This window comes from Vulpes lagopus, chromosome 18 (assembly GCF_018345385.1).
Source record: "Vulpes lagopus strain Blue_001 chromosome 18, ASM1834538v1, whole genome shotgun sequence".
Taxonomy (NCBI): domain Eukaryota; kingdom Metazoa; phylum Chordata; class Mammalia; order Carnivora; family Canidae; genus Vulpes; species Vulpes lagopus.
This window is the reverse complement of record NC_054841.1, coordinates 24,411,704-24,439,480: the sequence shown is the minus strand read 5'-3', so window position 1 is coordinate 24,439,480 and position 27,777 is coordinate 24,411,704. Positions and strand designations below refer to the sequence as shown.

Genomic DNA, 27,777 nt, shown 5'->3' with positions numbered 1-27,777 from the left:
TTCCCAAGTATATGTTTTGTTCCAAAAGATTGATCAGGGGCACATCTGCCTCCAATACCACTGGCCTTTATGAAATGCTCCTCCATGGTAAGCTTCTACTAAACACTACTTTGCCTCTGGGTCACTTTTTTTTTCTCCACAAAGATGAGCTTCACTCAAACTCCCATATCCCTGGCAATTGGTGGTTGGCAGGACTGGTAGAGGCCACTATTACAACCAACAGAGCCCAATCACGTTCCCAGCAATGCCAACTTGCTGGCTTCCCAGAAACCCTGGTTTTCCTCATTGATGCTACTAGCAAAACCCCAGCAGGCTATCAAGGCTGTACTTCATTAACAGCTAGTATGGTCAGCAACTAATATTGTTCTCTCTTTTCAAGAAGACTCTGGGGATCCCTGTGGCTCAGCAGTTTGGCGCCTGCCTTCAGCCCAGGGCGTGATCCTGGGGTCCCGGGATCGAGTTCCACATCAGGCTCCCTGCATGGAGCCTGCTTCTCTCTCTGCCTCTCTCTCTCTCTCTCTCTCTCTCTCTCTCTCTCTGTGTGTGTGTGTGTGTGTGTGTGTGTGTGTGTCTCACGAATAAATAAATAAAATCTTAAAAAAAAAAAAAACTCTGCTGCCTTCGCCTCTTCCTCAGTTCTTATCTCTCACTATACCTCTGTCCCAATAGGTGGTTAGCCCTTCCTCATCACCGGGAAATTACAATCCTTTCCTTTGCTTTGGGGACCAAGGCCTTGACCCAAGAGGATTAAGAGATCAGGCTAAGTGCCATAGCTAAGGGGATGTCTGCGGTGTACACTGAGTGTGCACTCTATACTGATATACTGTCTACTCATTTTATCATACTCAGAGATGATCCGGATACTGTTATCTCCCATATTCCCTTAATTAGAGCCTTTATACATTAGTACTTGTTTGCTCGTGCAACATACATACATACACATGTACACACACACACACACATACACACATCAACAAGACTCCTGAGGTACACAGCCAATTGGATTTTTTTTTTTAAGATTTTTTTTTTTATTCATGGGAGACACACACAGAGAGAGGCAGAGACACAGGCAGAGGGAGAAGCAGGCTCCATGCGGGGAGCCTGATGTGAGACTTGATCCTGGGTCTCCAGGATCACACCCTGAGCCGAAGGCGGGGCTAAACCCCTGAGCCACCTGGGCTGCCCAGCCAATTGGATTTAACCATGGCTTTCCATGCCCTCTTTTCCAGAGTTTAATCAGATCCAGTCATATTTTTTATGCATTTGCAAATCCTTCAACTCTTAAGGATACAAAAGTGGCCTTCACAAAATCTTTGTACAACTGTTTAACCTGTTCCAAAGCCCAGGAAGCAAGAATCAGAAATCACCGATTCATAGAATTTTAGAAAGGAAAGGTCTCAAGATTCTTTCATTCATTAAATCTTTAGTAAGTTTCAACTCTGCACCTCATAATGTGTACTAAGTCATGTAGTCCTATCCTCTCTTTTTATAGATGAGAAAGCAGAGGCCCAGATGAGCCCAGGGTCACACAGCCGCTTAAATAGCAGGTACATCCAGGTGGCCTGACTCCCCTTTCTGGATTCTTTATATCCACCATGCTGAACAGAAACTCATCTTAAATCCTTAACAGTAACTTAAAGCAAATGATGAGTATAAGGGAAGGAATTGTCATCAGTGATACCACAGATCAAAGAACAGTCTTCACCACTAGAGAATGGAAGGACAAATTAATCTTGAGAAACATAATTGCACAGGTAGTCATTGCTGTCAGCATTATTATCCTGTATTAATAGCAGAAAGTGTGTGTCCCACGTTGAGTAGTAACAGCAATGAGGGTTTGTTCAGATCCATAATCCTTTACCCGAAATCTCCCTTCTTTCCTTGTCTTTCTTGCTCTCCCCATCTCTCCTTTTCTCTCTTCTTCTTTCATCAGCTCCCCTTTCCTGTCCCAATCCTGGGTATCCTCCAGCTCTATTGGGATACTTATAAAATGGAGTCAAAGCACCACCCCCAAAGAAATACAAGGAAAGCCAGAGGGCACGGCCTCTTATCAAGACCCCTGGCCCATCAGCCTGACTGCCTTTTCTGTTCCACTCAGGCCTCCAAGGATGAATATCTTCCGCCTACTCCTGGCCACCCTGCTGGTCTCCCTGTGCTTCCTCACTGCCTACAGCCACCTGGCTGAGGAAAAGCCCAAGGATGACAGGAGCCTAAGGAGCAACTCCTCTGTGAACCTTTTGGATTTCCCTTCTGTCTCTATTGTAGGTGAGTAGCATGACTTGGTGTCTAGTCTCTGGACTCTGGCCCATGAGAAAGGGCTACAGGATGTCAAACATGCTCTCCAGGCTAATATCAGGATTCACTGACATACGTCAGAGCTCCTTTGTGCTTATTCTTCAAAGTAATCCTACATGAATAAAGTATTCTTTGACTCATATGGTTTGGAAAAGCCCTGCATACCACCAATCTAATATGCAGCTTCACATGTTAGAGGCTCTGAGAAATCCAGAAGTCAAGACCCTCTGTGAATTTGTTTTAACTTAGCATTTCTGAAACTTATTGAATCACAGAACTGTCAACAGTAAAAATGTTTGAAAATGCTGCAGAATATAAACAAGTGTGGGATGAATTAGTCTTTTCAGTGTTGAGGACTGAGAATGACTGCTCAGGGGAAAACATCAGGCACATTAAAGCCTGGCATTAAACATCTTCTAGTTCAACTTCATCTGATAAAAATAATAGTAAGAGATATACTCTTTGTGTGCTGGGCACTGTGAAGTGAATACTATTTTTATTCCTAGTTCACAGTTGAGGAAATTGAGGCTGAGCAAAGTTAACTGACTAACATGAGATCACACAGTTCTTAACTGGCAGGGCCAGAATTCAAACCTGGGTGTTTTAAATTCCAGAATCCAAATTCAAAACTAATATCCCTCACTGCTTTGCCTCTCACTAGGAAAAGATAATATTCTAGATGTATCGGGAAGTAACTATCACCTTTGATCAACCTTGATGTGCCAGACTTCTCACTTTATAAACATACCTTGTTTATCCTCAAGACAACCCTGCAAGGCGGACATTACAGGACCCTATTTGCAGATGAGAAAACTAGGCTTAAGGATATTAAGTAAGTTGCCTAAGCAAACACAGCTGTTATATGGCAGAGTCAGGATTCAAATCAGGTGCCTGGCTCCATAGGTCTGACAAATGAAAAATAGGAATATAGAAAACACAGGTCCCTTCATGTACATGATACTGAGTCCATGTTTCAGGGCCTTCTTGGATTTCCTCTTTGCCCTCCTTCAGAGGACATTTTTCTTTCAGTCCCTGGCTCCCAGTCAGCAGCCAGACTAGTAAGAACCTGTTGGCCTAAGTTCTCAAGTTGTGATTCATCCAGCCAACCCCTCTTATCCCCCACCCTGAGACTTCCTGGAGCCCCTTCCCGCTCCTCCCACTTTACTGCAGCTCGTGGCCTCCAAAAACATCTGGCTTTGCTCCTTCTGTCTCTCTTTGAAGCACTGAACAAGAAATCCAAAAAGATCAGCAGAAAAGAGGCGGAAAAGAAGAGATCTTCTAAGGTAGGACTGTGAGTTTTCATTGTGGGGGTGGGACCGGACTTAAAAGGAATTCTAGCTAGGAACTAAATGAAAGATATTCCAGCCTTCCATGAACAAAAGAAGCTGAAAGCTATCTAAAGGCCTCCTGGCCTCAAGCCCTGAATCAGACCCCCACAGAAGCCCAGAGAGCTAAGGTTCACTGAGCGAAATAGTTTACCTGCTAAAAAGCATCTTATACAAGCTAGCCCTCTGACTGAAATGCCACCATCACTCATTCTTTTGACTGAATGCAATGTCTCCTAAAGTTCAATTGTTTCAGAACCACTTCCCAAATTTTTTTTTTAAAGATTCTATTTATTTATTCATGAGAGACATACACAAAGAGAGGCAGAAACACAGGCAGAGGGAGAAGCAGGCTCCACGCAGGGAGCCTGATGCGGGACTCGATCCCGGGACTCCAGGATCACGCCCCGGGCCCAAGGCAGGCGCTCAACCGCTGAGCCACCCAGGCATCTCTCACTTCCCAAATTTTTTGAAGACTTTTATTTTTAAGTAATATCTACACACCCCGTATGGGGCTTGAACTCACAACCTCGAGATCAAAAGTCATATGCTCCACCAACAGAACCTAAAAATTGTGGGGCCCCCACAATTTTTGCTGTAACTGAGTTTCACTTATTTATTTAACATATTTGTTTAATATATATAACTATGATAGAAAATCAGTATCACTTGCCGTAAATAAAAGGTAACCATAAAAATAAGTGTAATGAAAATAAAACATTGTTAGTGGATTTTAGCTGGATGGGGTTGCCTGGCAAATGCTCTAAATCTCAGGCTTGTTCTCTGTGTTAAAAATCAGATTAGAAGGGATCCCTGGGTGGCGCAGCGGTTTGGCGCCTGCCTTTGGCCCAGGGCGCGATCCTGGAGACCTGGGATCGAATCCCACGTCGGGCTCCTGGTGCATGGAGCCTGCTTCTCCCTCTGGCTATGTCTCTGCCTGTGTCTCTGGCTCTGTCTCTCCTTCTATCTCTCAAGAATAAATAAATAAAATCTTTAAAAAAAAATAAAATAAAAAATAAAAAAATAAAAGAAAGTTTTGGGAAAGCATTAATGATATATTGGCACCAAACGAGCCTTTAAAGTTGAAGGAAACTGAAAAGAATGCTTTCTCACTGTGTGATATAATGTCATTTAATACTCATATACCACCTAAAATCATACTACCATGGTACAGGTTCCCACGATGTGGGAAATACTGGATTAAGGCATTGTTGAAATGCACACATTATTCCTGTCTTAGACCTGGCACTGTGTGATCTTGAGAGTCTCTGCTCCTCTGTAGACTTTCTGTAGAGTAAGTAGATGATTGACATATAAGAATACATAGTGAGGAATATATTTGCATACCAGGTATGGGTTGTATAGAAGTGAACAGAGAGATATATCCCAACTGTCATGGAGTTTACATTCTTGTGGGGAAAATAGACAAACAGTAAGTAAACCAATAAATAGGTAAAATAAATTCAAATAATGAAAAACATTGTAAAGGAATTAAAGCATGGTAGTAAAAGTGAAGGGAAGAGTGGTCTCAGAAGCCCTCCCAGAGGAAGCAACACTTAAATATTGAAAAGTTCAGTATCTCAAGCAGCAATAGAAATACAATGTGAGCCACATATATAAATTTAAATTTCCTACTAGCCATATTAAAAAGCATATTTAAAAAAGTTTTAAAAAGTATGTGTAATTAACTTTAGTAATATTTTATTTAACCCAACATATCCAAAATATTACCATTTTAATATGTAACCAATATAAAAAGTTAGTGAAATATTTTACATTTGTGTGTGTGCGTGCTAAGTCTGAAACTTGGTGGTGCATCTTTACATTCACAGTACATCTCAATTCCGATACTAATTTTTAATAGTTAAAGTCAATTGTAGTTCTAACAAAAACAATTGTTTTTTTTTTTTTTTTAAGATTTTATTTTTATTTATTTATTCATGAGAGACAGAGAGAGAGAGAGAGGCAGGGACACAGGCAGAGGGAGAAGCAGGCTCCACTCAGGGAGCCCGACATGGGACTTGATCCCAGGTCTCCAGGATCACGCCCTGGGCGGAAGGTGGCGCTAAACCGCTGGGCCACCGGGGCTGCCCCCAAAAACAATTGTTTAAAATTTTTCACAGTTTCTATTTTAAAATGTAAATTAAAATTTAAAAAATTTTTTTTAATTTAAAAAAAATTTTTTTAATACAAAAAAAGTTTGAAGATTCAGTTCTTCAGTTGTACTAGACACCTTCAAAATGCAGTAGCCTCAAATGGCTAACGGCTACCTGCATTGGAGCACAGCAAAGAGTGGTTTCAGGAAAGTGGCTGGCCACTTTCAGAGGCTCTGCAGCAGGAACTTAATTTCCTGGTGTTGGGTACACGGAACCAAGGCACTGTGGTCAAAACTCAGCTCAGAGAAGTGGGCGGGGCCAAACCAGAGGGCCTCGAGAGCTAAAGTGAAGTTTATGGTTTATTCCAAATTCAAAGAAAATCCACTGGGGGCTTTAAGCCAGTGTGGTTGCTATCATAGGTCTTCGGAGGGGCCCGTTTGTTTGGTGCAACAGAGGATGGACTCTAAGTGGGCTAGAGGGCCAGCAGGCCAAAGATAGTGGCCTGGCCCAGGGTAGCAAGGTGGTGAAGAAGTGGGTGGATCCGGATTTAATGTGAAGGCAGAACTGATGAGAAATTGGAGACATGCTGCAAAGGGAAAGACAGAGGTAGTGAAAACTCTAGAACTGAGTAGGATCGCCTAGGGAGAAAAGTGGGCCGCGCCCAGCCAGGTAAGTAAGTGTTCATGGGTTTGGAGGCAGGGGGTGGATGACTGGGAGAAGCAGGGACCCGCTGGGGTCCCCTGTGGTCATGAAGTCCAGCGGACGGTCGGGAGCGGGTGGGGATGTCTGGTCTGGGGCCTCCATGGACAGCCCAAGGAGTTCCGAGACAGACGTGAGGACAGGTGGGGTGGACGTGGCCAGCTTGGGCAGCCCTGGCGTTTCCCTGCAGAAAAAGGCTTCGATGAAGAACGTGGCTCGTCCCCGGCCCCCGCCACCCAACCCCTGCGTGGCCACTCGCAACAGCTGCAAGTCCCCGGCGCCCGCCTGCTGTGACCCCTGCGCCTCCTGCCAGTGCCGCTTCTTCCGCAGCGCCTGCACCTGCCGCGTTCTCAGTCCCAGCTGCTGAGCGCGCCCAGCGGCCTCCAGGGGGTTGGCTGATTATCTAAGAAGTACGGCTTTGGGGATCCCTGGGTGGCTCAGCGGTTTGACGCCTGCTTTTGGCCCAGGGTGCAATCCTGGAGAACCGGGATCGAGTCCCATGTCAGGCTCCAGCATGGAGCCTGCTTCTCCCTCTGCCTGTGTCTCTGCCTCCCTCTCTCTCTTTCTATGTCTATCAGGAATAAATAAATAAAATATTAAAAAAAAAAAAAAAGAAGAAGAAGAAGAAGTATGGCTTCCTAGGACCCGGCGCGGGTGTAGTTTACTTAGGTTGGGGCGGAGCTTTCAGGAGGCGGGACTTTGAGGAGACTTGGCTTGGGCAGGGCTAAAGTCTAAATAGATGTAGGCTGCTTCAAGGTGTGTGGCTCTTTCTTTAAAGGACTCCAAAGAACCTTCTCCCTTCCTCCTGTCCCCTTCACAGCACAAGACCCGTGTACTGCGCATGCTCTGTCTCCTGGGCCCAGGCCCTAGGGCTGCACTCCCTTCAAGGGCTTCTCCGCTGGAAACAAATGATACCTTTAAACGTGGGAACACACGAAACTATCTGTCAGGAGCTACTATGAAGGGACGCATGTGAATTGTGCCTTTTCACAATATCAGCTTTATTCAGTCATAAAGCAAGGTTAACGTAATTATAAAGCAGTTTCTGTATTCTAGACTCAGTAACATCTCACCACGTGTTTAACTTGACTTCTTAAAGGTCACAGAAAGCAAAGCACATGACAAGTCACACAACAAACAACGTAGAACGGGGTAGGAAGTTAAGGAACCAAAGATGAAGTTCAATCTGTGAGTGGGCAGTTAAGATAAGGCCATCGACCAGTCTAGGTCAGCTCTTGGCACTTACTGCTTATGTTCAAGCATAGCATAACAAGAAGGATCTCTGATCTCCTCCAGAGATCAATCAGGCAGAACCTTGAGTGGCAGCTGTGTTTTTGAAATGGTCAGACATAGAGAAGTCAGTGCCTGAGGAGTCTGACAGTTTGCTGCAAATACCCTCTCTTTTTAAAAGGGATTTAATCAGTCTTGAAGCTTTGCAGACCTTCTTTGTTTTTTTTTTTTTTGTTTTTTTTTTTGTTTTTTTTTGTTTTTTTTTGTTTTTTTACCTTCTTTGTTTCTATTGGTTATCACTCCTCCGTGTGTCAAAAGCTGGTGCTGGTCTCAGTGATACCTGGTCTTAGCTGAAATGCCCTTAGCTTCTGGCATCGTTGCTTGTCAGTCCCCTGCTTGACACAGTCCCCTGCTTGACATGAATGACTCCACCTTGCTTTCTACATTCCACCCTGTGATTCCTCATGACAAATCTGTAAGGGTCATGCAGGAGTCAAATATGTCTTAAACCAGGTCACAGTACTAGTTTGCTAATGTGGAAGAGGTAAATACAAGTCATTCAGTCAGGGCAGCCCTGGTGGTGCAGTGGGTTAGTGCCGCCTGTAGCCTGGGGTGTGAACCTGGAGACCCTGGATCGAGTCCCATGTCGGGCTCTCTGCATGGAGCCTGCTTTTCCCTCTGCCTTTCTCTCTCTCTCTCTCTCTGTGTCTCTATGAATAAATAAATAAAATCTTGGGATCCCTGGGTGGCGCAGCGGTTTGGCGCCTGCCTTTGGCCCAGGGCGCGATCCTGGAGACCCGGGATCGAATCCCACATCGGGCTCCCGGTGCATGGAGCCTGCTTCTCCCTCTGCCTGTGTCTCTGCCTCTCTCTCTCTCTCTGTGACTATCATAAATAAATAAAAAATTTAAATAAATAAATAAATAAATAAATAAAATCTTAAAAAAAAAAAAAACAAGTCATTCAATCACGTTTTCAATGAGAATCAAACAAAATCAAAGAAATCTCAAACCACACGAAATGTCAATTGACATCATAAAACAATGATCACATCAAATCCAAACAAGTTAGAGACATTAGGCTGAATCAAATAAAGCAAAATTAAGTAAGGATTAAATTTTAAAACTCCAAAGTCACATCTAATAAAAATAAGTCAAAAATAAGAAAAACTAAATCTAAATTCTATTAAGGTAAGTTAACAAATCAGCAAAGCAGTCAAATCAATGAAATAAGAATCACATTGCCAACTATAGGCAGATAAAAATCCAAAAATACATACGGAATCTTCAGTATCGGGTCTTGGCACATCTAGAAAAGAACAGTGAGGGTATAGTTAAGCATGGTCTAGGGATCCCTGGGTGGGTCAGTGGTTTAGTGCCTGCCTTCAGCTCTGGGCATGATCCTGGAGTCCTGGAATTGAGTCCCACATCGGGCTCCCTGCATGGAAACTGCTTCTCCCCCTCTCTCTGTCTCTCTCTCTCATGAATAAATAAAATCTTTTTTAAAAAATGGTCTTTTCATGATTTTTCCTTCTTAAGCCTGAGGGTGCATATTTTAATAGCATGTTTAATAAGATAAAATAACAAAATATAATAGCTAAATATAATAGCTAAAAGCAATAGAAAGATTTCCTTAATGGATTCCCAAATATGTGTAGAGAGAGGATTTCTTGAAGTATTTTAAAGGGTTACAGTCAGACCATGAGCCAGAACAAATCATGTGTCTGAAGAGTTTTGTTAATTGTAGAAACGGGGACACCTGGGTGGCTCAGCAGTTGAGTGTCTGCCTTTAGCTCAGGGCGTGATCCTGGAATCCCAGGATTGGGTCCCATATCGGGCTTCCTGCATGAAGCCTACTTCTCCCTCTGCCTATGTCTCTACTTCTCTCTCTCTCTCTCTCTCTCTCTCTTTCTGTGTGTGTGTGTGTGTGTCTCATGAGTAAATAAATAAAATCTTTTTAAAATACTTTAAATTTTTTTTAAATTCTAGAAAGGATGATTTATTATATAATTTTTGTATATTCTTTTTCAATGCTAAGCTTTTCAATGCTAAGTGTTAATGACTGCTAAGGCTGCTTGAATGGCCTGTGCAGCATGCTCAGAGTGAGTTAGCTTGTTTGGTCAAGGTTTTATGGGCTGCATTTGAACCCTTCTAAGTTTTCATCTAAAAGTTTATCAATTTTGTTCAATTTCACCCAAGGTATTTCTGTTATTTTAGTATAAGATGTTGAAAAAATTTTATATGAATATTCTGAGACAAAGGTAACCATTTTGGTAACATTGCTAAATGTTACACTAATAGCATACAATTTTACACAATCATTGTCTATGATTTCCATAGTATCATTCATTCTGATTAAAGAACATGACCTCTGAGGGACACCTGCATAGCTCAGTCAGTTGTACAGCTGACCTCTGATTTTGGCTCAGGTCATGATCTCAGGGTCTTGAGATAGAACCTCACATCAGGCTCCACACTCACTGGTAAGTGTGCTTGAAGTTCTCTCCCTCTCCCTCTGCCTCTTCCTCTACTCACATGCATGCTCTCTCAAATAAATAAATCTTTTTTTAAAAGAAGATTATTAGCACAAATTATCCAGTTAAAGTGTCCCATGTCCAAAAGTAAATTTTCAGTAGATGTTCTTGTTAAAGGAAAAAGATTAGCATTGATTTCCAGCTCATGCCAGGTATAATACCTGTTATTAGACCATTGAAATACCATCTCTTTGGATAGTAAATATCCATTAATCTATGAGGGTATTTGTGTTGCCAGAAATGCTGTGTTATAATGCATTTGTTGTGGTACAGCATATGTGTCATATGCTAATAAACTTTGGCCCACTCTGGATTATAAGAGGCCCTATAACCTAAAATGTCCCAAGCTGTTGCCTGAAGTTCCATCCTTAGAGAGTCTTTGAATCTATGAGAAACTGAATGCAGCATTATATCTTTAGAAAGACCCTGGAAGCAGAAGGACCTAAGATACTGGGGAGAGAGAGAGTGGAGGTGGAAGCAGGGTCTTTGAGAAAGGATCAAGCAAGGTCAGGGATCACATGGAAGCTTGAGGGACAAGGGCTCTGAATGACATCATCTACTTTGCCTTGCATGGCTGGAGGCATTCCTGCTACAGGGAAGAAAACCTGAGCTGTCACCTTCCAGTGCTTCCCAGCAACTGGAGCTCTTCCAACAAAGAATAGACATATGCAAGAAAAGAGGAAGCAGCAAACAACTGTGGCCTAAGAAGATGATTTTTAGGGATCCCTGGGTGGCGCAGAGGTTTAGCGCCAGCCTTTGGCCCAGGGCACGATCCTGGAGACCCAGGATCAAGTCCCGCGATGGGCTCCCAGTGCATGGAGCCTGCTTCTCCCTCTGCCTCTCTCTCTCTCTCTCTCATAAATAAAAAAATAAAATAAAATAAAAGAAGATGATTTTTATTTATTTATTTTTTACAGATTTTATTTATTTATTCATGAGAACACACACACACACCCAGAGAGAGAGAGAGAGAGAGAGAGAGAGGCAGGGACACAGACAGAGGGAGAAGCAGACTCCCTGCAGGGAGCCAGATGAGGGACTCATCCCAAGACTCCAGGATTACGCCCTGGGCTGAAGGCAGACCACTGAAGCCACCCAGGCACCCCAATGGTTCTAGTTTCAAACAAGGGACAATGGTCATGGCCCTCTGGACCATAAGCTCTGTAAGAGAAAATCCATACTGGACTTGTTCACCATAGTATTCACAGCAGCTGGCACAATGGCAGCGCATAGTAGGTGCTCAATACACATTTGCTAAATGAGTGAATGGGTAGGTCTTCCATATATTTGTCTAGATTCAGCAGCCAAGTGATTTTGTCACTAATGGAGCAGATCTTTGGCTTTGTATTCCTGGTCTCACTCCTAGAGGCCAAATGGTACCTGGTTGGTGAGCAATGTCTGGAAAACACAGGAGCAGCAGCTGCAATATGTTCTCAACGTTCTCATTACTGATGACATTTACTCAGTGGCAGCTGCAGTACAATGAACAAAACATTCTTGCCCTGTGGGTTTGTAGCCTAAATAACAAAACAAAATAAGCAACTGCCAGCTTTTCTGTGTATGTGTATTTCTTGTCTTTTTAAGATATAGGAAGCTTTATTTTCTCCGATTTATGAGAACAGCAAAAATTATTTCTCATTTACATACAAGTAAATGGAAGCCCAGAGAAACACAGAAACTTACTCAGCATGCAGGTTTGTGTTATCAGCCTAGCCTGGAGTGTCCACCTTTTTTCTTGTGCTCTATCCAGGTGGTTCCTGTCTATCCAGTCAGGGTCTGGGGTTTACCTCCTCCATTCTATACGGACTATGTCACTACAGGCACAACCTGGGTCTCTGGTTGGGAAAACGTCCTTGGAAAGGAAGAAGTTTTAGGGAATTTGAAGGATGGAAGGTTCCAGTAGAAGAGTGGGCCATGGAGGTGGCCTCACCTGTGCTCATCCTTGAGCCCCACTACTCTCATATCTAAGGACAAAGATACATGGTAGTTATCAGAGATGAGGCAACTGCTCCACATTATTCTGTCTCATAGCCTCTCTCTAGGATCTTTCTTCTGCACAGGCCTTTAAAAATCATCTTGAGGCAGCCCAGGTGGCTCAGCGGTTTAGCACCGCCTTCGGCCCAGGGCGTGATCCTGGAGACCTGGGATGGAGTCCCTCATCCGGCTCCCTGCATGGAGTCTACTTCTCCCTCTGCCTGTGTCTCTGCCTTTCTCTCTCTCTTTCTCTGTGTTCTCATGAATAAATAAAATCTTTTTTAAATTTTTTAAAAAATAAAAGAACCTAGAACCATTAGCATATGTGGTTTATTCCCTCAGACTCTGAGTTCTCACTTCTGTTGTCTCAGATCCCTGGTAAGGTATTTATATACCCAAGTTCTCCTTCCACTTGAGATCCCAAGATTATTCCATCTTTTCAGAATTCTTCCTCAAACCTTCAGGTCCTGATAGCATGGTTCTGAGCTTCTGCAAAGCTCTAACTGAATGACCAGAATTGAAACACATCTGTAGCTCAGACTTATTCTGAGTTCAGAATTCGGAAGATCTGCCCCTTCCCAACTTAACACAGCATTCTTCACTCATTCTCCCTTCTGCCACCCATACACGCATCCTCTTTCTCTCTCTCATAACACGTAGGGTGACCTCTCTCCTAAGAAGATTTGTTCTACTTTTATGGCTGTTGATTCAGAATAATTTCTTCCTTTAGGGCATGGCCTTAAACTTGAGCCCAAAGATCTAACGATATAGCCTTGGACAAGTCAATCATTGACTTCTTGACGCTACTACCACTTTCCCATTTGCAAAATGAAGAGAAAATCACTCAGTGTTATTATTGCAAACAACAGAAATAATTCTGCCTAGCCTAAGCAAAAAACAAAGAGGGGTCAGTAATCTACTGGACTGACCAGGAGATCTCAAATAATCAAAGGATAAGCCATATGCCAGGCCTCAGAAAGGACAGCACACTGAGGAGTGCTAGGGAGCAAGAGAACCAGCAGACAAGGTCTTCAGGGCAAGACCAAAGGATGGGTCAGTTCCAACCACTTAAGTTCTTGCACGGGACCACTTGTAATTTCAATTCTCAGGAAAGAGGATCTGAGTGACCTGATGTGGTGCCCAGGAACATCTGGACCATTTTGATTAACAGTCCAACAAATCCTGTTTGTAAGGTAGGAGGGGTAATTCTCCAAGGGGAAAATCAAAGACTTGCCAGGGGGCAAAATCTGCAGCTGGTCACTATGAGAGAGCTGGACTCCAGATTTATCCTGAGAATACTTCCAGCCCCAAAAATTCTGCAACATAATCTGAAGCGACAGTTTTCTTTGCTCTAATTTTATTTATTTTTTAAGATTTTGGAGATCCCTTGGGGATCCCTGGGTGGCGCAGCGGTTTGGCGCCTGCCTTTGGCTCAGGGCGCGATCCTGGAGACTCGGGATCGAATCCCACATCAGGCTCCCGGTGCATGGAGCCTGCTTCTCCCTCCGCCTGTGTCTCTGCTCTCTCTCTCTCTCTCTCTGTGACTATCATAAATAAATAAAGAAAAAAAATTAAAAAAAAAAAAAAAAGATTTTGGAGATCCCTGGGTGGCTCAGCGGTTTGGTGCCTGCCTTCCCGCCCAGGGCATGATCCTGGTCCCACGTAGGGCTCCCTGCATGGAGCCTGCTTCTCCCTCTACCTGTGTCTCTGCCTGCTTCTTTCTTTCTTTCTTTCTTTCTTTCTTTCTTTCTTCTTTCTTTCTTTCTTTCTCTCTCTTTCCCTCTGTGTCTCTCATGAATAAATAAATAAAATCTTTAAAATAAAATAAAATCCAGTGCATAGCACATTGAAACATACAAGTTTTCACTACATCTTCTAAGAGTCTTCAATGTTTTTATTTTTTTATTTTTTTTTAATTTTTTTAAATTTATTTATGATAGTCACAGAGGGAGAGAGAGAGGCAGAGACACAGGCAGAGGGAGAAGCAGGCTCCATGCACCGGGAGCCTGATGTGGGATTCGATCCCGGGTCTCCAGGATCGCGCCCCGGGCCAAAGGCAGGCGCCAAACCGCTGCGCCACCCAGGGATCCCTGTTTTTATTTTTAAAAAAGATTTTAGGGCAGCCCTGGTGGCTCGCTGCCTGCAGTTTAGCGCTGCCTGCAGCCCAGGGTGTGATCCTGGAGACCCGGGATGGAGTCCTGCGTCGGGCTCCCTGCATGGAGCCTGCTTCTCCCTCTGCCTGTGTCTCTGCCTCTGTGTGTGTGTGTGTGTGTGTGTGTGTGTGTGTGTGTGTCTCATGAATGAATAAATGAATAAATAAATGAATGAAAAAATAAATAAATAAATAAATAAATATTTTAAAATAAAATAAAAAAGATTTTATTTATTTGAGAGAGAGAACACAGCACGGTAAGGGGCATAGGGAGAAGCAGACTCCCTGCTCAGCAGGGAGCCTGATGAGGGTCTCAATCTGGGAGTCCTGGAGCAAAGGCAGACGCTTAACCAACTGAGCCACCCAGGTGCTCCAAGTCTTTGATGTTTTTAAAAGTAGAAGTTGAAGCTTATGGTTCTACAGAAATAATATTCTTCAAAAACCATGCTCAGGTCCTCAAACACCTTCTGGGATTATGGACCATAGGCCAACTAATTGGTAATCTTTGGCTCCTTATTATAAGATCATTCCTCTGTTTGAACAACCACAGATACTGCATCTCCACCTACTGTTACAAAGCTACCTTCTAGTCATACAATAGAAACTTTACAGAGCATTTTAACTGTAGGAGCTAATTTCCATGTGTGAAGGGGACAGGATAGGTGAAAAAAAGAATTAGACTTTAACTGAGTTTTATTTGTAGTAAATTTCAGAATAGCCTGAAATAAATCTCTTTCTTTTTTCCATGCACCAAATATATTTACCACGGGATATGGGATGTGTATGTTGAAGATGTTGAGGGTGGGGAGTGAATGTCTTTTGTTTTAATGGTAAAAATTGCCAAATGCTTATGTTCACTGCAGAAAGCTTTCTCCTGATGGCTTGCAGAGAGACAGTAGCTGTTGCCAGCTCTCCAACTGGCTATGGGAGTTGTAGAATCTGGGAGGCGGCACCACCTAATGGTGATAATGATGATGATGGTGCCTTCTTATTGCCAAGGGAGCTTCATTCCTTCAGAACCTAAAGGTTTCCACACCCTCCAGAACTCCTCTAGAATTCCTGGACCCAATGGCTGCATAAACTGCCAGAGAAATAATAAAAACACAATTACTAGAAAAACTAATATAGTGATGATGATAAAAATAAGTTTTCCAAGTCACCAAATATGATATGGTGAGATCATATTTGCAAGCCATTGGGTGAGCTGATTCCTCCCCAAATCAAAAAGTAGAGCCTTGTGATTTGGGGGGAAAGTTTTATTTTTCTTCCCTCTAACAAAAATTCAATCTCAATGCAACTTATTTTTTTAATTTTTAAAAAATTGTAATTCCAGTATAGTTAACATGCAGTGTTATATTAGTTTCAGGTGTACACTATAGTGACTCCACAATTCTATATATTCCTCGGTGCTCATCAAAATAAGTGTACTCTTAATCCCCATCACCTGTTTTACCCATCTTTCCACCCACCTCCACTCTGATGACCACCAGTTTATTTTCTATAGTCAAGAGGTTGTTTTGGGGGTTGTCTTTTTTTTAAAGATTTTATTTATTCATGAGAGACACAGAGATAGAGGCAGACACATAGGCAGATGGAGAAGCAGGCTTCATGCAAGGAGCCCAATGTGGGACTCAGTCCCAGGCTCCGAAATCACACGCTGACCCAAAGACAGATGCTCAACTGCTGAGCCACCCAGGCATCCCAGGTTGTCTCTTTTTTAATTTGTTCGTTTGTTTTTGTTTCTTCATTTCCATATATGAGTAAAATCATATGGTATTTGTCCTCCTCTGAATGACTGATTTCACTTAGCTTTTTACTCTCTAGATCCATGCATTTTGTTGCAAATGCCAAGATTTCATTCTTTTTTATGGCTAATATTCTGGTGTGTGTGTATATACCATACCTTCTTTATCTAATAATCTATTGGTGGACATGTGGGCTGCTTCCATAATTTGACTGTTGTAAACAATACTGCAATAAAATGTAGGGGTGCCATATCCCTTCAAATTAGTGTTTTTGTAGTGTTTGGGTAAATATTGGTAGTGGAATTACTGGATTATGTGGTAATTCTATTTTGAATTTTTTTTAAAGATTTTATTTATTCATGAGAGACACAGAGAGAGAGGCAGAGACACAGGCAGAGGGAGAAGCAGGCTCCCCACAGGAAGCACAATGCAGGACTCTATCCTAGCATCCCGGGATCATGCCCTGAGCCAAAGGCAGACACTTAACCACTGAGCAAACCAAGCGTCCCCTATTTTGAATTTTTTGAGGAACCTCCATACTGTTTTCCACAGTAGCTGCACCAGTTTGCACTCCCACCAACAGTGCACAAGGGTTCCTTCTCCACATCTTTGTCAACACTTGTTTCTTGTGTTTTATTTTAGCCGTTCTGACAGGTGTGAGGTGATATCTCATTGTGGTTTTGATTTACATTTCCTTTTTTTTTTTAATTTTTCTTTTTTTTTTAATTTTTATTTTATTATTTATGATAGTCACAGAGAGAGAGAGAGAGTGGCAGAGACACAGGCAGAGGGAGAAGCAGGCTCCATGCACCGGGAGCCTGACGTGGGATTCGATCCCGGGTTTCCAGGATCGCGCCCTGGGCCAAAGGCAGGCGCCAAACCGCTGCGCCACCCAGGGATCCCTGATTTACATTTCCCTGAGGATGTGATGTTGAGCATCTTTCCATGTGTCTGTTCATATCTCTGTTCATGTTTTAAATTGGTTGTTTTTTTGGTTTTGTTTTTGAGTTTAATAAGTGCTTTATGTATTTTGGATACATAACCCTTTATTGGATATGTCATTTGCAAATCTCTTCTCCCATTCAGTATGCCATCTTAGTTTTGTTGGCTGTTTCCTTTGCTGTGCAGAAGCTTTTTATTTTGATGTAGTCCCAATAGTTTATTTTTGCTTTTGTTTCCCTTCCCTCAGGAGACATATTTAGAAAAATGTTGCTATGGCCAATGCCAGAGAAATTTCTGCCTATGATCTCTTCTAGGATTTTTATGGTTTCAGGTCTCACATTTAAGTCGTTCATCCATTTTGAGGTTATTTTCTTTTTGTATGGTGTAAGAAAGTGGTTCAGTTTCATTCTTTGCCAAGTGGTCATCCAGTTTTCTCAACACTTTTGTGGAAGAGACGGTATTTTTTTCCATTGCATTTTCTTGCCTCCCTTGTTGAAGACTGACCATATAATCATGAGTTTATTCCTGGGCTCTTCATTCTGTTCCACTGATTAATGTGTCTGTTTTTGTCCCAGCATCATACTGTTTTGATTACTAAAGCTTTGTAGTATATCTTGAAATCTAGGATTCTGATACCTCCAATTTTGTTCTTCTTTTTCAAGATTACTTTGGCTATTTGGGGTCTTTTTGCAGTTTCATACAAATCTTAGGACTATTCTAGTTCTGTGAAAAATGCTATTGGTATTTTGTTTTTTTTGTTTTTTTTTTTTTTGCTATTGGTATTTTGATAGAAATACCAATACCAATAATACCAATACCAATAACTCACTGAGTGCGTAAAATTTGTAGATTGCTTTGGATAGAATGGACATTTGTTCTTCCAATCCATAAGCATGGAATGCTTCCTATTTATTTGTGTCATCTTCAATTTCTTTCATTAGTATTTTATAGTTTTCAGAAGACAGGTATTTCATCTTCTTGGTTAAGTTTATTCCTAGGGTTTTTTTTTAAGATTTATTTATTTATTTATTTATTTATTTATTTATGAGAGAGAGAGAGAGAGAAACAGAGACAGAGACAGAGACAGAGACACAGGAGGAGGAAGAAGCAGGCTCCATGCTGGGAGCCCGATGCGGACCGATGTGGGACTCAATCCTGGGACTCTAGGACCGCGCCCCGGGCCAAAGGCAGGTGCTAAACCGAGCCACCCAGGGATCCCCCTATTCCTAGGTATTTTATTCCCTTTGATGCAATTGGAAATGGGAATTGTTTTCTTAATTTCTCTTTCTGCTATTTGTTTTTTCTCCTTTTATTATTTAACCAGGTCGGTATCTATCAACATCTGGAATTCTGCATATGTATACATACATGTCAGAGGTTGCAAAGGAAAAGTAGAGATGGGGCCTGAGGGGGAGGGACAGAAGTGCTGCACCTGGGGAGCTGGGAAATAAAGGGGGGGGCATGCTTTATGAAGGGAAGGGGATAGTCAATTCACTGATGAGCCAAGGGTTGACCCTTGGGAATCCCAAGGCAGCCTGTTTCTCAGTCTTAAATGATCTGGGAATTAGTTGATCTCCATCTGACAGAGCATCCCCCACCCCCTACCCCTGAAGGCCCAATACTCCAAATAATCCTCAGTAGTTTCCCTCAAGCCAGAATCATGGAACCCCTGCACTTGCTGACATCTCTGGAGGCCCTGAGACATGCCCCCTCCCCAGGATGCCTCTAAGGTTGTTTCCTGACGTTTGCCACAGATATAGAGCTGCTGCTTACAGCCTGAGGCTATGTGCTCTGCAATTATTCATATCACACTAACAGTGGTCATTGATTGAGCAGCTACTTTGTGCCTGGATGATACCCAACCTCCCAAATTTACTTCGTGAGGTAGGTATTATTGTAAATAAGGGAACTGGGGCTCAGACAGGTTAAGTATTGTGCCTAGACCTTACACCTCACTGCTTATTCACACCCAACCCACCTTAAACAGGTGGGAGATTCTGCCTAGAACCAACACTTTATAGATTAAAGCCCTAAGGTCCTTTCCCATTTTCTCTGTTATTTTCCTACAACCTGGTGTCATTTCTGTCTTCTCCATCTCAGCAGGACTCTTGAAATTGCCAGGGACAGCAACCTCATTCAAAGAGGCTAAAAGAAAAAGGGAACTTTGTTGTTCACATCACTAAAAAGTCCAGAGGGTATTTGTAGTTAGTATAAAGCCTAGATTCAAGTCCTCTGAAATGTGTCACTCTCCTAATTCTGTGTTGATGTCACCCTCAGGTAGGCTTCCCCCTGGTTGGGGCAAAGAAGCAGGTCTGGGTTCACATTCTTGCCAAGCCTGGCAGCCCCACTAAAGTGTGTGCCTTTCCTCCATTTTCAGGACAGGTGGTTCTCTTTTGCAGTTGCCAGCTGCTGTGCAACAGACACAGAGGCAAATTTTTTTGATTATTTTTTTTATTGAATTTCAATTTGCCAACATATAACACCCAGTGCTCATCCCATAAAATGCCCTCCTCAGTGCCCGTCAGCCAGTCACCCCATTCCCCTGCTCACCTCCCCTTCTTTGTTCATTTCCCAGAGTTAGAAGTCTCTCATGTTTTGTCACCCTTTCTAATTTTTCCCACTCATTTTCCCTCCTTTCCCTTATAATCCCTTGCACTATTTCTTATATTCCCCGTATGAGTGAAACCATGATTGTCCTTCTCCGATTGACTTACTTCACTCAGCATAATACCCTCCAGTTCCATCCATGTCGAACACAGATGCAAACTGTATGATTGCTATACAGCATAGGCATGACCTGGGAACTTGTTAGAAATGCAAATTATAAGGGCTTGACCTCAGACCTATTGAATCAGAAACTCTGGAGATAGGCACAATAATGTTTTAACAAGCCCTCTAGGTGTTTTGTTTTTTTTAAGATTTTATTTATTTATTCATGAGAGACAGAGAGACAAAGACACAGGCAGAGGGAGAAGCGTGGGGAGGCTGATGCAGGACTGGATCCCAGGACTCCAGGGTCACGACCTGAGCCAAAGGTAGACACTTAACCACTGAGCTACCCAGCCACTCCAAGGTGGTTCTGATATATAGTAAGAATCACTGGATTAGGTGAGAGGCTTCAGTGGGTTACACATAAACCAGCGGTTAGAAGAAAAGCAGGCACAGGTCCCCATGGAGAGACATGATGAGGCAAGGCATTCTGTTGGACACACTGTAGATATATGTTCCCATCCACCTGTTTCTCTCCCTTGTAAAAGTGCAAGGATGAGAACAAGTGATGAGTGCAGGTGGTCCATTAGGGTGCTAGGAAGTGTGGACTTAGGTACCAACTAAACTTACGGCAGTTGTCAGAAAAAGCCCATGGCCTAGCACATGGGACCTTTGGGATCCTTGTGAGATTGTAACTCCCCAGCCTGGGAGAGGAAGCTGGTTGTCCTAGGGGAATCTGGAAACTCATTACTTATCCCCAACAGGACTTGAAAAGGATGCCAGGGCAGCCCCCAGTGGCTCAGCGGTTTAGTGCTGCCTTCAGCCCCAGGGCATGATCCTGGAGACCAGGGATCAAGTCCCAGGTTGGGCTCCCTGCAGGGAGCCTGCTTCTCTCTCTGCCTGTGTCTCTGCCTGTGTGTGTGTGTGTGTGTGTGTGTGTGTCTCATGAATAAATAAAATCTTAAAAAAAAAAAAAAAAGGATGCCAGCACCTCTAGCCTAGCAGGACCATCACCACATGGAAGCAGGCAGAGGGGCCTGGTATCCAGGAAAGAGCTCTGACCTGGAGGCAAGCTGGACACCTGGATCCGCAGGATGCCTTTGTGTCACCTTAGTTCTCTGAGCCTCCACTTCTCTGTATACAAATGCTGGATTTGGCTTTATAGATGCTCTAAGGCTCTTCCCTAATACTAAGAGCCTATGACTTTTCTTTTCTTTTTTTTTTTTGAGCCTATGACTTTTCTAAAGTATTGTCTAATTTTCCAACTATTCTAAATTCTCTGCCTTCAAAACTGCTCCTTCACACCCACTGTGCTTGACATAACACTTAAAACCTGACATGAAACTCTTCATACAAGTTATATCATTTGACTTTCAAAACAGCCACCTGAGGTAGATACTTGTCCCTGCCCCTAGTCACATGGTGAGTTAATAGCAGACCCATGTCTCTTCCTTTCAAAGCCTAGCCCACTGCTCCACAACCCTCACTTGGCCTCCAACCTCCTTTCTCCCTTTCCTGGGCAAAAAATAAAAAAATAAAAAATCCAGCCACGGCCAGGTTACATACTACAAAGCCAATTCCTCCTTTTCCTTTGAAGCTTTGATGGTGGAGCCCAGACATCAGGAGTTGGAGTTGGGGACATAGGAGACACATCATCTTTCATTGTGGATACCTGGTCAGTGTTACACATGTGACAGATTAGCAGACCTGAGATCAGAGAGGGAGGCTGAGACCAGATGTAAAAGAAGGTTGTTTTTTGTTTTTATACACAGTGTAGTTTTATTGAGTTTACCTGAGGCCATTCCTGTTTCTACATGTAAGTATATAAACATTTGTATCTTAATGAATAAGGATGTTGCATTATACCCAGTGTAGGAGAGGATGTATTTTGTTTTTTGTTTTGTTTTGAAGAAAGTTTCTAGAAACTGACAGAACATTTCCAAAAAGGAAAGGTGGAAAATAGGGATCCCTGGGTGGCGCAGCGGTTTAGCGCTGCCTTCGGCCCAGGGCGTGATCCTGGAGACCCGGGATCGAATCCCATGTCGGGCTCCCAGTGCATGGAGCCTGCTTCTCCCTCTGCCTGTGTCTCTGCCTCTCTCTCTCTCTCTCTCTCTGTGACTATCATAAATAAATAAAAATTTAAAAAAAAAAAAAAAAAAAAGGAAAGGTGGAAAATAAAAAAGGCCTGGATAACAGAAACCAGAACTCTGGGAGTGGAGAGGGGGCACTGCATGGGATCTCATGGGAGGGAACATCTAGATAGGTATTTCCTATGTCTGGGAGGAGGCAGACTTGAAAGGAGTATGCTTACAAACAGGCAGGGGCCTCTTGGAGGGAGCGGCATGACTGCTATAGGAGCTAAGGTATCTAACCTCTCTGGCTCAGATGAACAGATGAGCCTGTCCCTCTTTTCCACCAAGAAGTCATTGTCCCAAAGACCACCATGGTAGAGTTGCTGAAGTGGTGCTGTGGACAGCATTCTCTGGAAGAAGTCTTGCCTTTCGGGGACCTATATTACAGTTCCAGAGTTATCGAGCCACATGTTGGGAAGTCCTAAACCTGGGCTTGTGGGTGGACACAGGGCTTGGATTGGGATTCCGAATCCTACCAGTACAAAAGCCAGCTCACTCTGGCCCCTCTCAGAGCTGGTTTCCTGATCTGTAAAATAGGAATTCAACTCCCTACAAAGTTATCATGAGAAATAAATAAGCACTTTCTTACCAAAATGCCTGATACACAATTAGGTATGCAAGAAAATAGCGGTGGGTATGGAAATAGATCTTTCTGTTTGACCATTGGTGTCACAATCAGTTGAGAAGTGGGTCCTACATCACGTTACTGGTAATTGTTGAAGTACCAAAATTTGTAAAATTATTTACAGTGGAATCATATCATATATGCCTGTAACATATTGTATGATCTTGAGTCAGGACATTTGGCCTCTCTGAACCTCTGTCCTCATTAGTAACATGGGAATAATACTACCTGATAGCCAGAGACGGAGAATATAAAAATGAACAAACCACATTTGTGGAATGCTCGGTCAAGCAGGGACATTTCAGGAGTCTGTGCAACTCATGGATTAAAACCAGAAATCTAATCTTGGAGTTCAAAGCCTATCCTTCCTGTCCCCCAGGCCACCTTTTGAGCCCTTTACCTCATAGCTCCTCCTAAACTATAGTCAAATAACCCTTTCCTACCTCATCCCCTCAACTCACTCTTGCTTAAGCCATTCTGCCTGGAATGCCCTGGCCTTCAATTCTTCTCGTTAAAAATCATCAGTTCTTTTAAAATTTACTTCAGGCATCACGTTTTCCCTGCTGCCTTTCTCCTGCTGCTGCCCGGGACTTACCTCTAAAGTTGGGCACAGAAAAAGAAATGCCAGGAGATGGCAAAGCTGTTTTGTGAATGCATTCTCCCCCTAGCTTGAGATCCCAGAAGGGTAGGGTTAAGTCTCAAACATCCCAATATCCCCATCAGGCCCTCCATTCAGTGGATGACCCTTAGAATAGTCTCCAGTTACCCTTCCCAAGTGAGTTCTTGATTTCTAAGACCAGGACAGAGTTCAATATATGACCATTTAGGCAAATAGGAGGGAGCTCAATTTCCTCTAAGTGGCCTCTTATAAATGTGGGACTTTAGGAAAGACATTTAATCTTTATGAGCCTCCATTCTCATCTATAAAATTAGGGTAACATGACTAAGCTTATTGTGAGAATAAAGAAAATCAACTACAAAGCACCTAGCATCCAGCAGATGCTCAATAAATACTTCCCCCTGAGGAGCACTGGATCAACCCAAAGTGTAAAGGGGGAGAAAAATAAAATATGAATTGAAACACACAAAACATAAGGTAGAGGAAAAAATATGAATAGGGATTATAATGAATATAATGGGCTAAATTCACCTATTAAATGATAGTCTTAGATGAGGTTAAAAAATTGGCTGTTTACAAGAGACATACCTGAAAAGATAGAATTCTCTCACTTTACCCGTTCTTCCAACCCAAGGCTGTGCCTGCAGCCTTTATCAGCCCACACTGCAGACAACCCTTTGTTTTCATCAGCACACAACTCTTACTTCTTATTCATGCCATATATTATTGGCTGTGGATTATCTATTTAATAAAGGCTCAAAATTTTTTAGGCACCAAAATTTTTATTTACCCTCCTTCCACTCTCTTTGAACATTATAAACAATTAAACATTATAAACCAAACAAATCTTTTTGATCCAGGGTTGTGATAAGAACCATCATGTTACAAAGAGGTGGCCAGATCTATATCTGCTTTTATGATTCTCTGGCCCTTCTCAACCTCAGGCTGTCACTTCTCTTGTCCTTTCTGGCTGTCCCTTAACAGTCTATTCTAACCTCTGTAAAATAGAAACTGAAAGTACTAACCTCATTGTTCTGTGAAACCTCTTCAAAAGAATGCCCAGCACTAAGCCAGGCTCTCTGGGGCATTCAAACTCGCAGAAGTTCCTCCCTTCCTTTTGATATCATTCATTCTCATCTGTCACGGGCTGAGGGACCAGTGAACCAGTAACTAAGAACATGGGTAGAAAGTTCATAGGCCAAGTGAGGGCCTAGATGGTAAAGTGTATGGGCTTTGTGACCACCACTGCTGACTTCCGAACTAAGTAAGGACTGACTGAGTGAGCAGTTCCAAAACCCCTGAGCTCAGGGTTCCTTGTGGGTTTCTCCTGTGTACTTCTATTATGACCAGGGCTTGAGAAGGGGCTTCTCCATTCCCTCTGCCACACCTAGAACAGTATGAAGGATGCAGCAAAGGCCAAAGACTAAGTGACCAGCACTGGGGAGTCAGTGGGGGACATTAACAAACCTATCTCAAAGTTGGTGCCATTTGCTCTTGGGGAAGAGAGGTGGGACCCCAGCAAGGCCAGCAGTTAGAAGGCAAACAATAAGCCTGGTTCTCAGTAGCGGTAATGATCGGGCTTGAAGGGGCCATCACGGGACAAGCCCAGGTACTGGGCCTGCTTCTCAGTCAGCTTGGTCAGCTTCACATTCAGCTTACCCAGGTGAGCTTCAGCCACTGCTTCATCCAGCTGGAGAAAAACACAGGAAGACCCAGACTCAATGCCATGCTCTGGGACCCCTTACCTACATCCAGCTACCAATACAGACAAGAATTATTCTGTTGGAGTATCTGTCATGTGTTACATCTTACCTCATTCTATCCTCATAGTCAGCTTCAGTGGATGTGTTGTTTTTGGCTGCCTAGCTTCCCCTTTTCAAGAGGGAACCATGCATCATACCCACCCCCCAAAGTAGCCCCAATGAAACCATCAACTAGATTCCTTCCTCACTCTCCACCAATCCATGCAACTAGCCAAAAGCTTCTCTGGAAGTTAACCAAGGATAGAACATATTTTCTATGACAGGTAAGAGACAGGGACTCTTCAATTCCTAAAAGGGAGGGAATCTTTTTTATTTTTTTTTGTAAGATTTTATTTATTTATTTATTTATTTATTTATTTTTTAATTTTTATTTATTTATGATAGTCACACAGAGAGAGAGAGAGGCAGAGACACAGGGAGAGGGAGAAGCAGGCTCCATACACCAGGAGCCCGATGTGGGATTCGATCCCGGGTTTCCAGGATCGTGCCCTGGGCCAAAGGCAGGCGCTAAACCGCTGCGCCACCCAAGGATCCCAGATTTTATTTATTTGAGAGAGAGAGAGCAAGAGAGAGCACAAGCACTGGGGAGAGGGAGAAGCAGGCTCCTTACTGAGCAGGTAGCCTGATATGGGGCTCAATCCCAGGACCCTGGGATCATGACCTGAGCCGAAGGCACACACTTAACTGACTGAGCCACCCAGGTGCTGTCAGGGAGGGAATCTTAAACAGGGAAGGTATCCGTCTCAGCTCATAAGTGGCAAGTCTATTTGATAAGTGAAATGAATGTAAAGAAGAAAATAATCAAGACATAGAAAGATGAATCTTTAGGTCCATTGTCTGACTCTTAGAGTTCTATGTTATATAGCCAAGAGTTCCTTTTTAGATTAAAATGGTTGTGATAGTTTTAAAATATATCCTTAAAAGTCTTTGTCCAAAATTCTTCTTTCTTTTTTTTCTTTTTTTTTTTTTTAAGATTTTACTTATTTATTTGACAGAGAGATAGAGAGAGCCAGAGAGCACAGCAGGGGGAATGGCAGAGGGAGAAGGAAAAGCAGGCTCCTCGCTGAGCAGGGAGCCCTATGTGGGGCTCAGTCCCAGGACTCTGGGATCATGACCTGAGCTGAAGGCAGACACTTAACTCACTGGGCCACCCAGGTCCCCTTGTCCATAGATTCTTAACACCCTTTCCTTTAAGAGGGAGAGCCTATTCCTTATCTTTGAGTAACTCATTCTAATGAATAGAATAAAGCAGAAATGATGTTGTGGGACTTGGAGACTAGGTCCTAAAAGGCGCTTGCAGCTTCCTCCTTTGCTCTACTCTGGATCACTCATTCTAGGGGAAGGCCAGCTGCCATCTCGTCTGGACATTTAAGCAATCCTATGGAGACGGACCCACGTGGTGAGGAATTGAGACCTGCCAACAGCCAACACCAACATGAAGTGAATCTTTCAGCCAGTCAAGCCTTCAGATGACAACAACCACTCTCTGGGAGTCATTCCCTGCTTTTGGGCCTCCATTTCCTCCTCTGTTAGATGGAATGTTTCTGCCTATGGAGGACCCTGTGAGGACCCCTAAGAGGATAGAGATAAACCTACCTTTTTGGGCAGGAAGTGAACCCCAACAGAGTACTTGTCTGGGTGGGTCCACAATTCTATCTGTGCCAGCACTTGATTGGTGAATGAGTTGCTCATCACAAAGCTGGGATGGCCCATGGCACAGCCCAGGTTGACCAGCCGGCCCTCAGCCAACAGGATGATACGGCGCCCATTTTTCAGCCGGTAGCGGTCAACCTGCAATTGAGCAGAGCAATAATGAGGGTTGGCAGGGCACTGTTCCTGCCTCATCCTACCCTCTTGTCCAGCAGTTCCTCCCTCCAATACTGTCTGTGAAGGGCCTAGACCATCTTAGAACAACCTCCAGCATTGCGCCTGGCACTCAAAATTAGTAGGAGCCAATATTTATTTAGCAGCTCTGAGCTACAAACCTCATGGGTCTGCTGTGAGAATTTAATGAGTGGACATGTGTCAAGCACTTGACACATGGTTTGGCAGATAGATACTAAGTACTCATAAGTATTAGCTAATATTATTATTGCCATGTGCCCTGGGCTAAGAGCATACACAATTATATATATACATATAATTATCACATTTGATTCTAATAACAACCCTATGATTTATGTACTATTATTATCCTCATTTCACAGATAGAGAAACTGAAGTCTAAAGGGTTAAGTTGCTGCAATTTGAGCCTGGAGGACATTTTGAGGACAAATCCCATATTCTCAATCATCATGCTTAGTAAAAATTGAATGGAGTGGTACTCAACCTAAGCTGCACAACAGAATCATCTTGAGAGCTTTAAAAAAAAAAAAAAAAAAATGGAGATGTCCTGATGTCATTCTAAGATTTTGACTTAAGAGGCCTTAAAACCAGGCCTTCCTCCCTCCCATCTCACTGCCCAGGTTGCCAGAGCCTGCTCCTCTACCCTCCGTGGTGATCAGTCCACAAACATGTCCCCTGCTGTCTTCCATCTGCCCACGCTGCTGGGCCTACTCACCTGGGGCTTGATGTTCACTTTCTCTACAGCATTTTCATTCAGCCATTTGACGTCAATCTCCACATCAAAGTGTCCGATGTTACACACAATGGCATCATCTTTCATCTGTTCAAAGTGCCTGTTGGGGAGCGCCAACCCATGGAAAACGGTTAGGGACAAAGAGCGACCCAAGCCTAACCCCTTCCTTGTTCCCTGCAACCCCCAACCTGGCACCTACCGGCCAAGGATGATGTCAACACAGCCTGTGGTGGTGACAAATATATTGCCTTCCTGACAGGCCTCATCCATAGTGGTCACCTCATAGCCTGTGCAGAGATGGTGTCCACAGGTCATCCAGGGTGGCCCTGCCCCTCCTCTGGCCCCAGTGGCTGACAGACA

General features: G+C 43.3%; 2 protein-coding genes across 7 annotated transcripts in view; one reads left to right on the top strand and one right to left on the bottom strand.

Moving 5' to 3' along the window:
• The window catches only part of LOC121478203 (agouti signaling protein), a 56,652-nt gene extending 49,830 nt beyond the window's left edge, over nucleotides 1-6,822 (top strand). For 5 of the 6 annotated variants that reach the window (XM_041733114.1, XM_041733115.1, XM_041733116.1 and 2 more), the window contains 3 exons: nucleotides 2,099-2,265; nucleotides 3,466-3,578; nucleotides 6,606-6,822. In XM_041733114.1, coding sequence (XP_041589048.1) covers nucleotides 2,109-2,265; nucleotides 3,466-3,578; nucleotides 6,606-6,782 — 447 coding nt within the window. In that variant the 5' untranslated portion in view covers nucleotides 2,099-2,108 and the 3' untranslated portion in view covers nucleotides 6,783-6,822. The remainder of the gene's footprint in view (nucleotides 1-2,098; nucleotides 2,266-3,465; nucleotides 3,579-6,605) is intronic. The other variant, XM_041733119.1, reaches the window with a different exon arrangement.
• A 17,016-nt stretch (nucleotides 6,823-23,838) lies between these two features.
• Nucleotides 23,839-27,777, bottom strand: part of AHCY (adenosylhomocysteinase) — a 13,669-nt gene continuing 9,730 nt past the window's right edge. The window contains exons 7-10 of the mRNA XM_041733158.1: nucleotides 27,617-27,704; nucleotides 27,400-27,517; nucleotides 26,436-26,630; nucleotides 23,839-24,766 (exon numbers count right to left, since the gene is read on the bottom strand). Of these exons, the coding sequence (XP_041589092.1) occupies nucleotides 24,635-24,766; nucleotides 26,436-26,630; nucleotides 27,400-27,517; nucleotides 27,617-27,704 (533 nt within the window). The 3' untranslated portion in view covers nucleotides 23,839-24,634. The remainder of the gene's footprint in view (nucleotides 24,767-26,435; nucleotides 26,631-27,399; nucleotides 27,518-27,616; nucleotides 27,705-27,777) is intronic.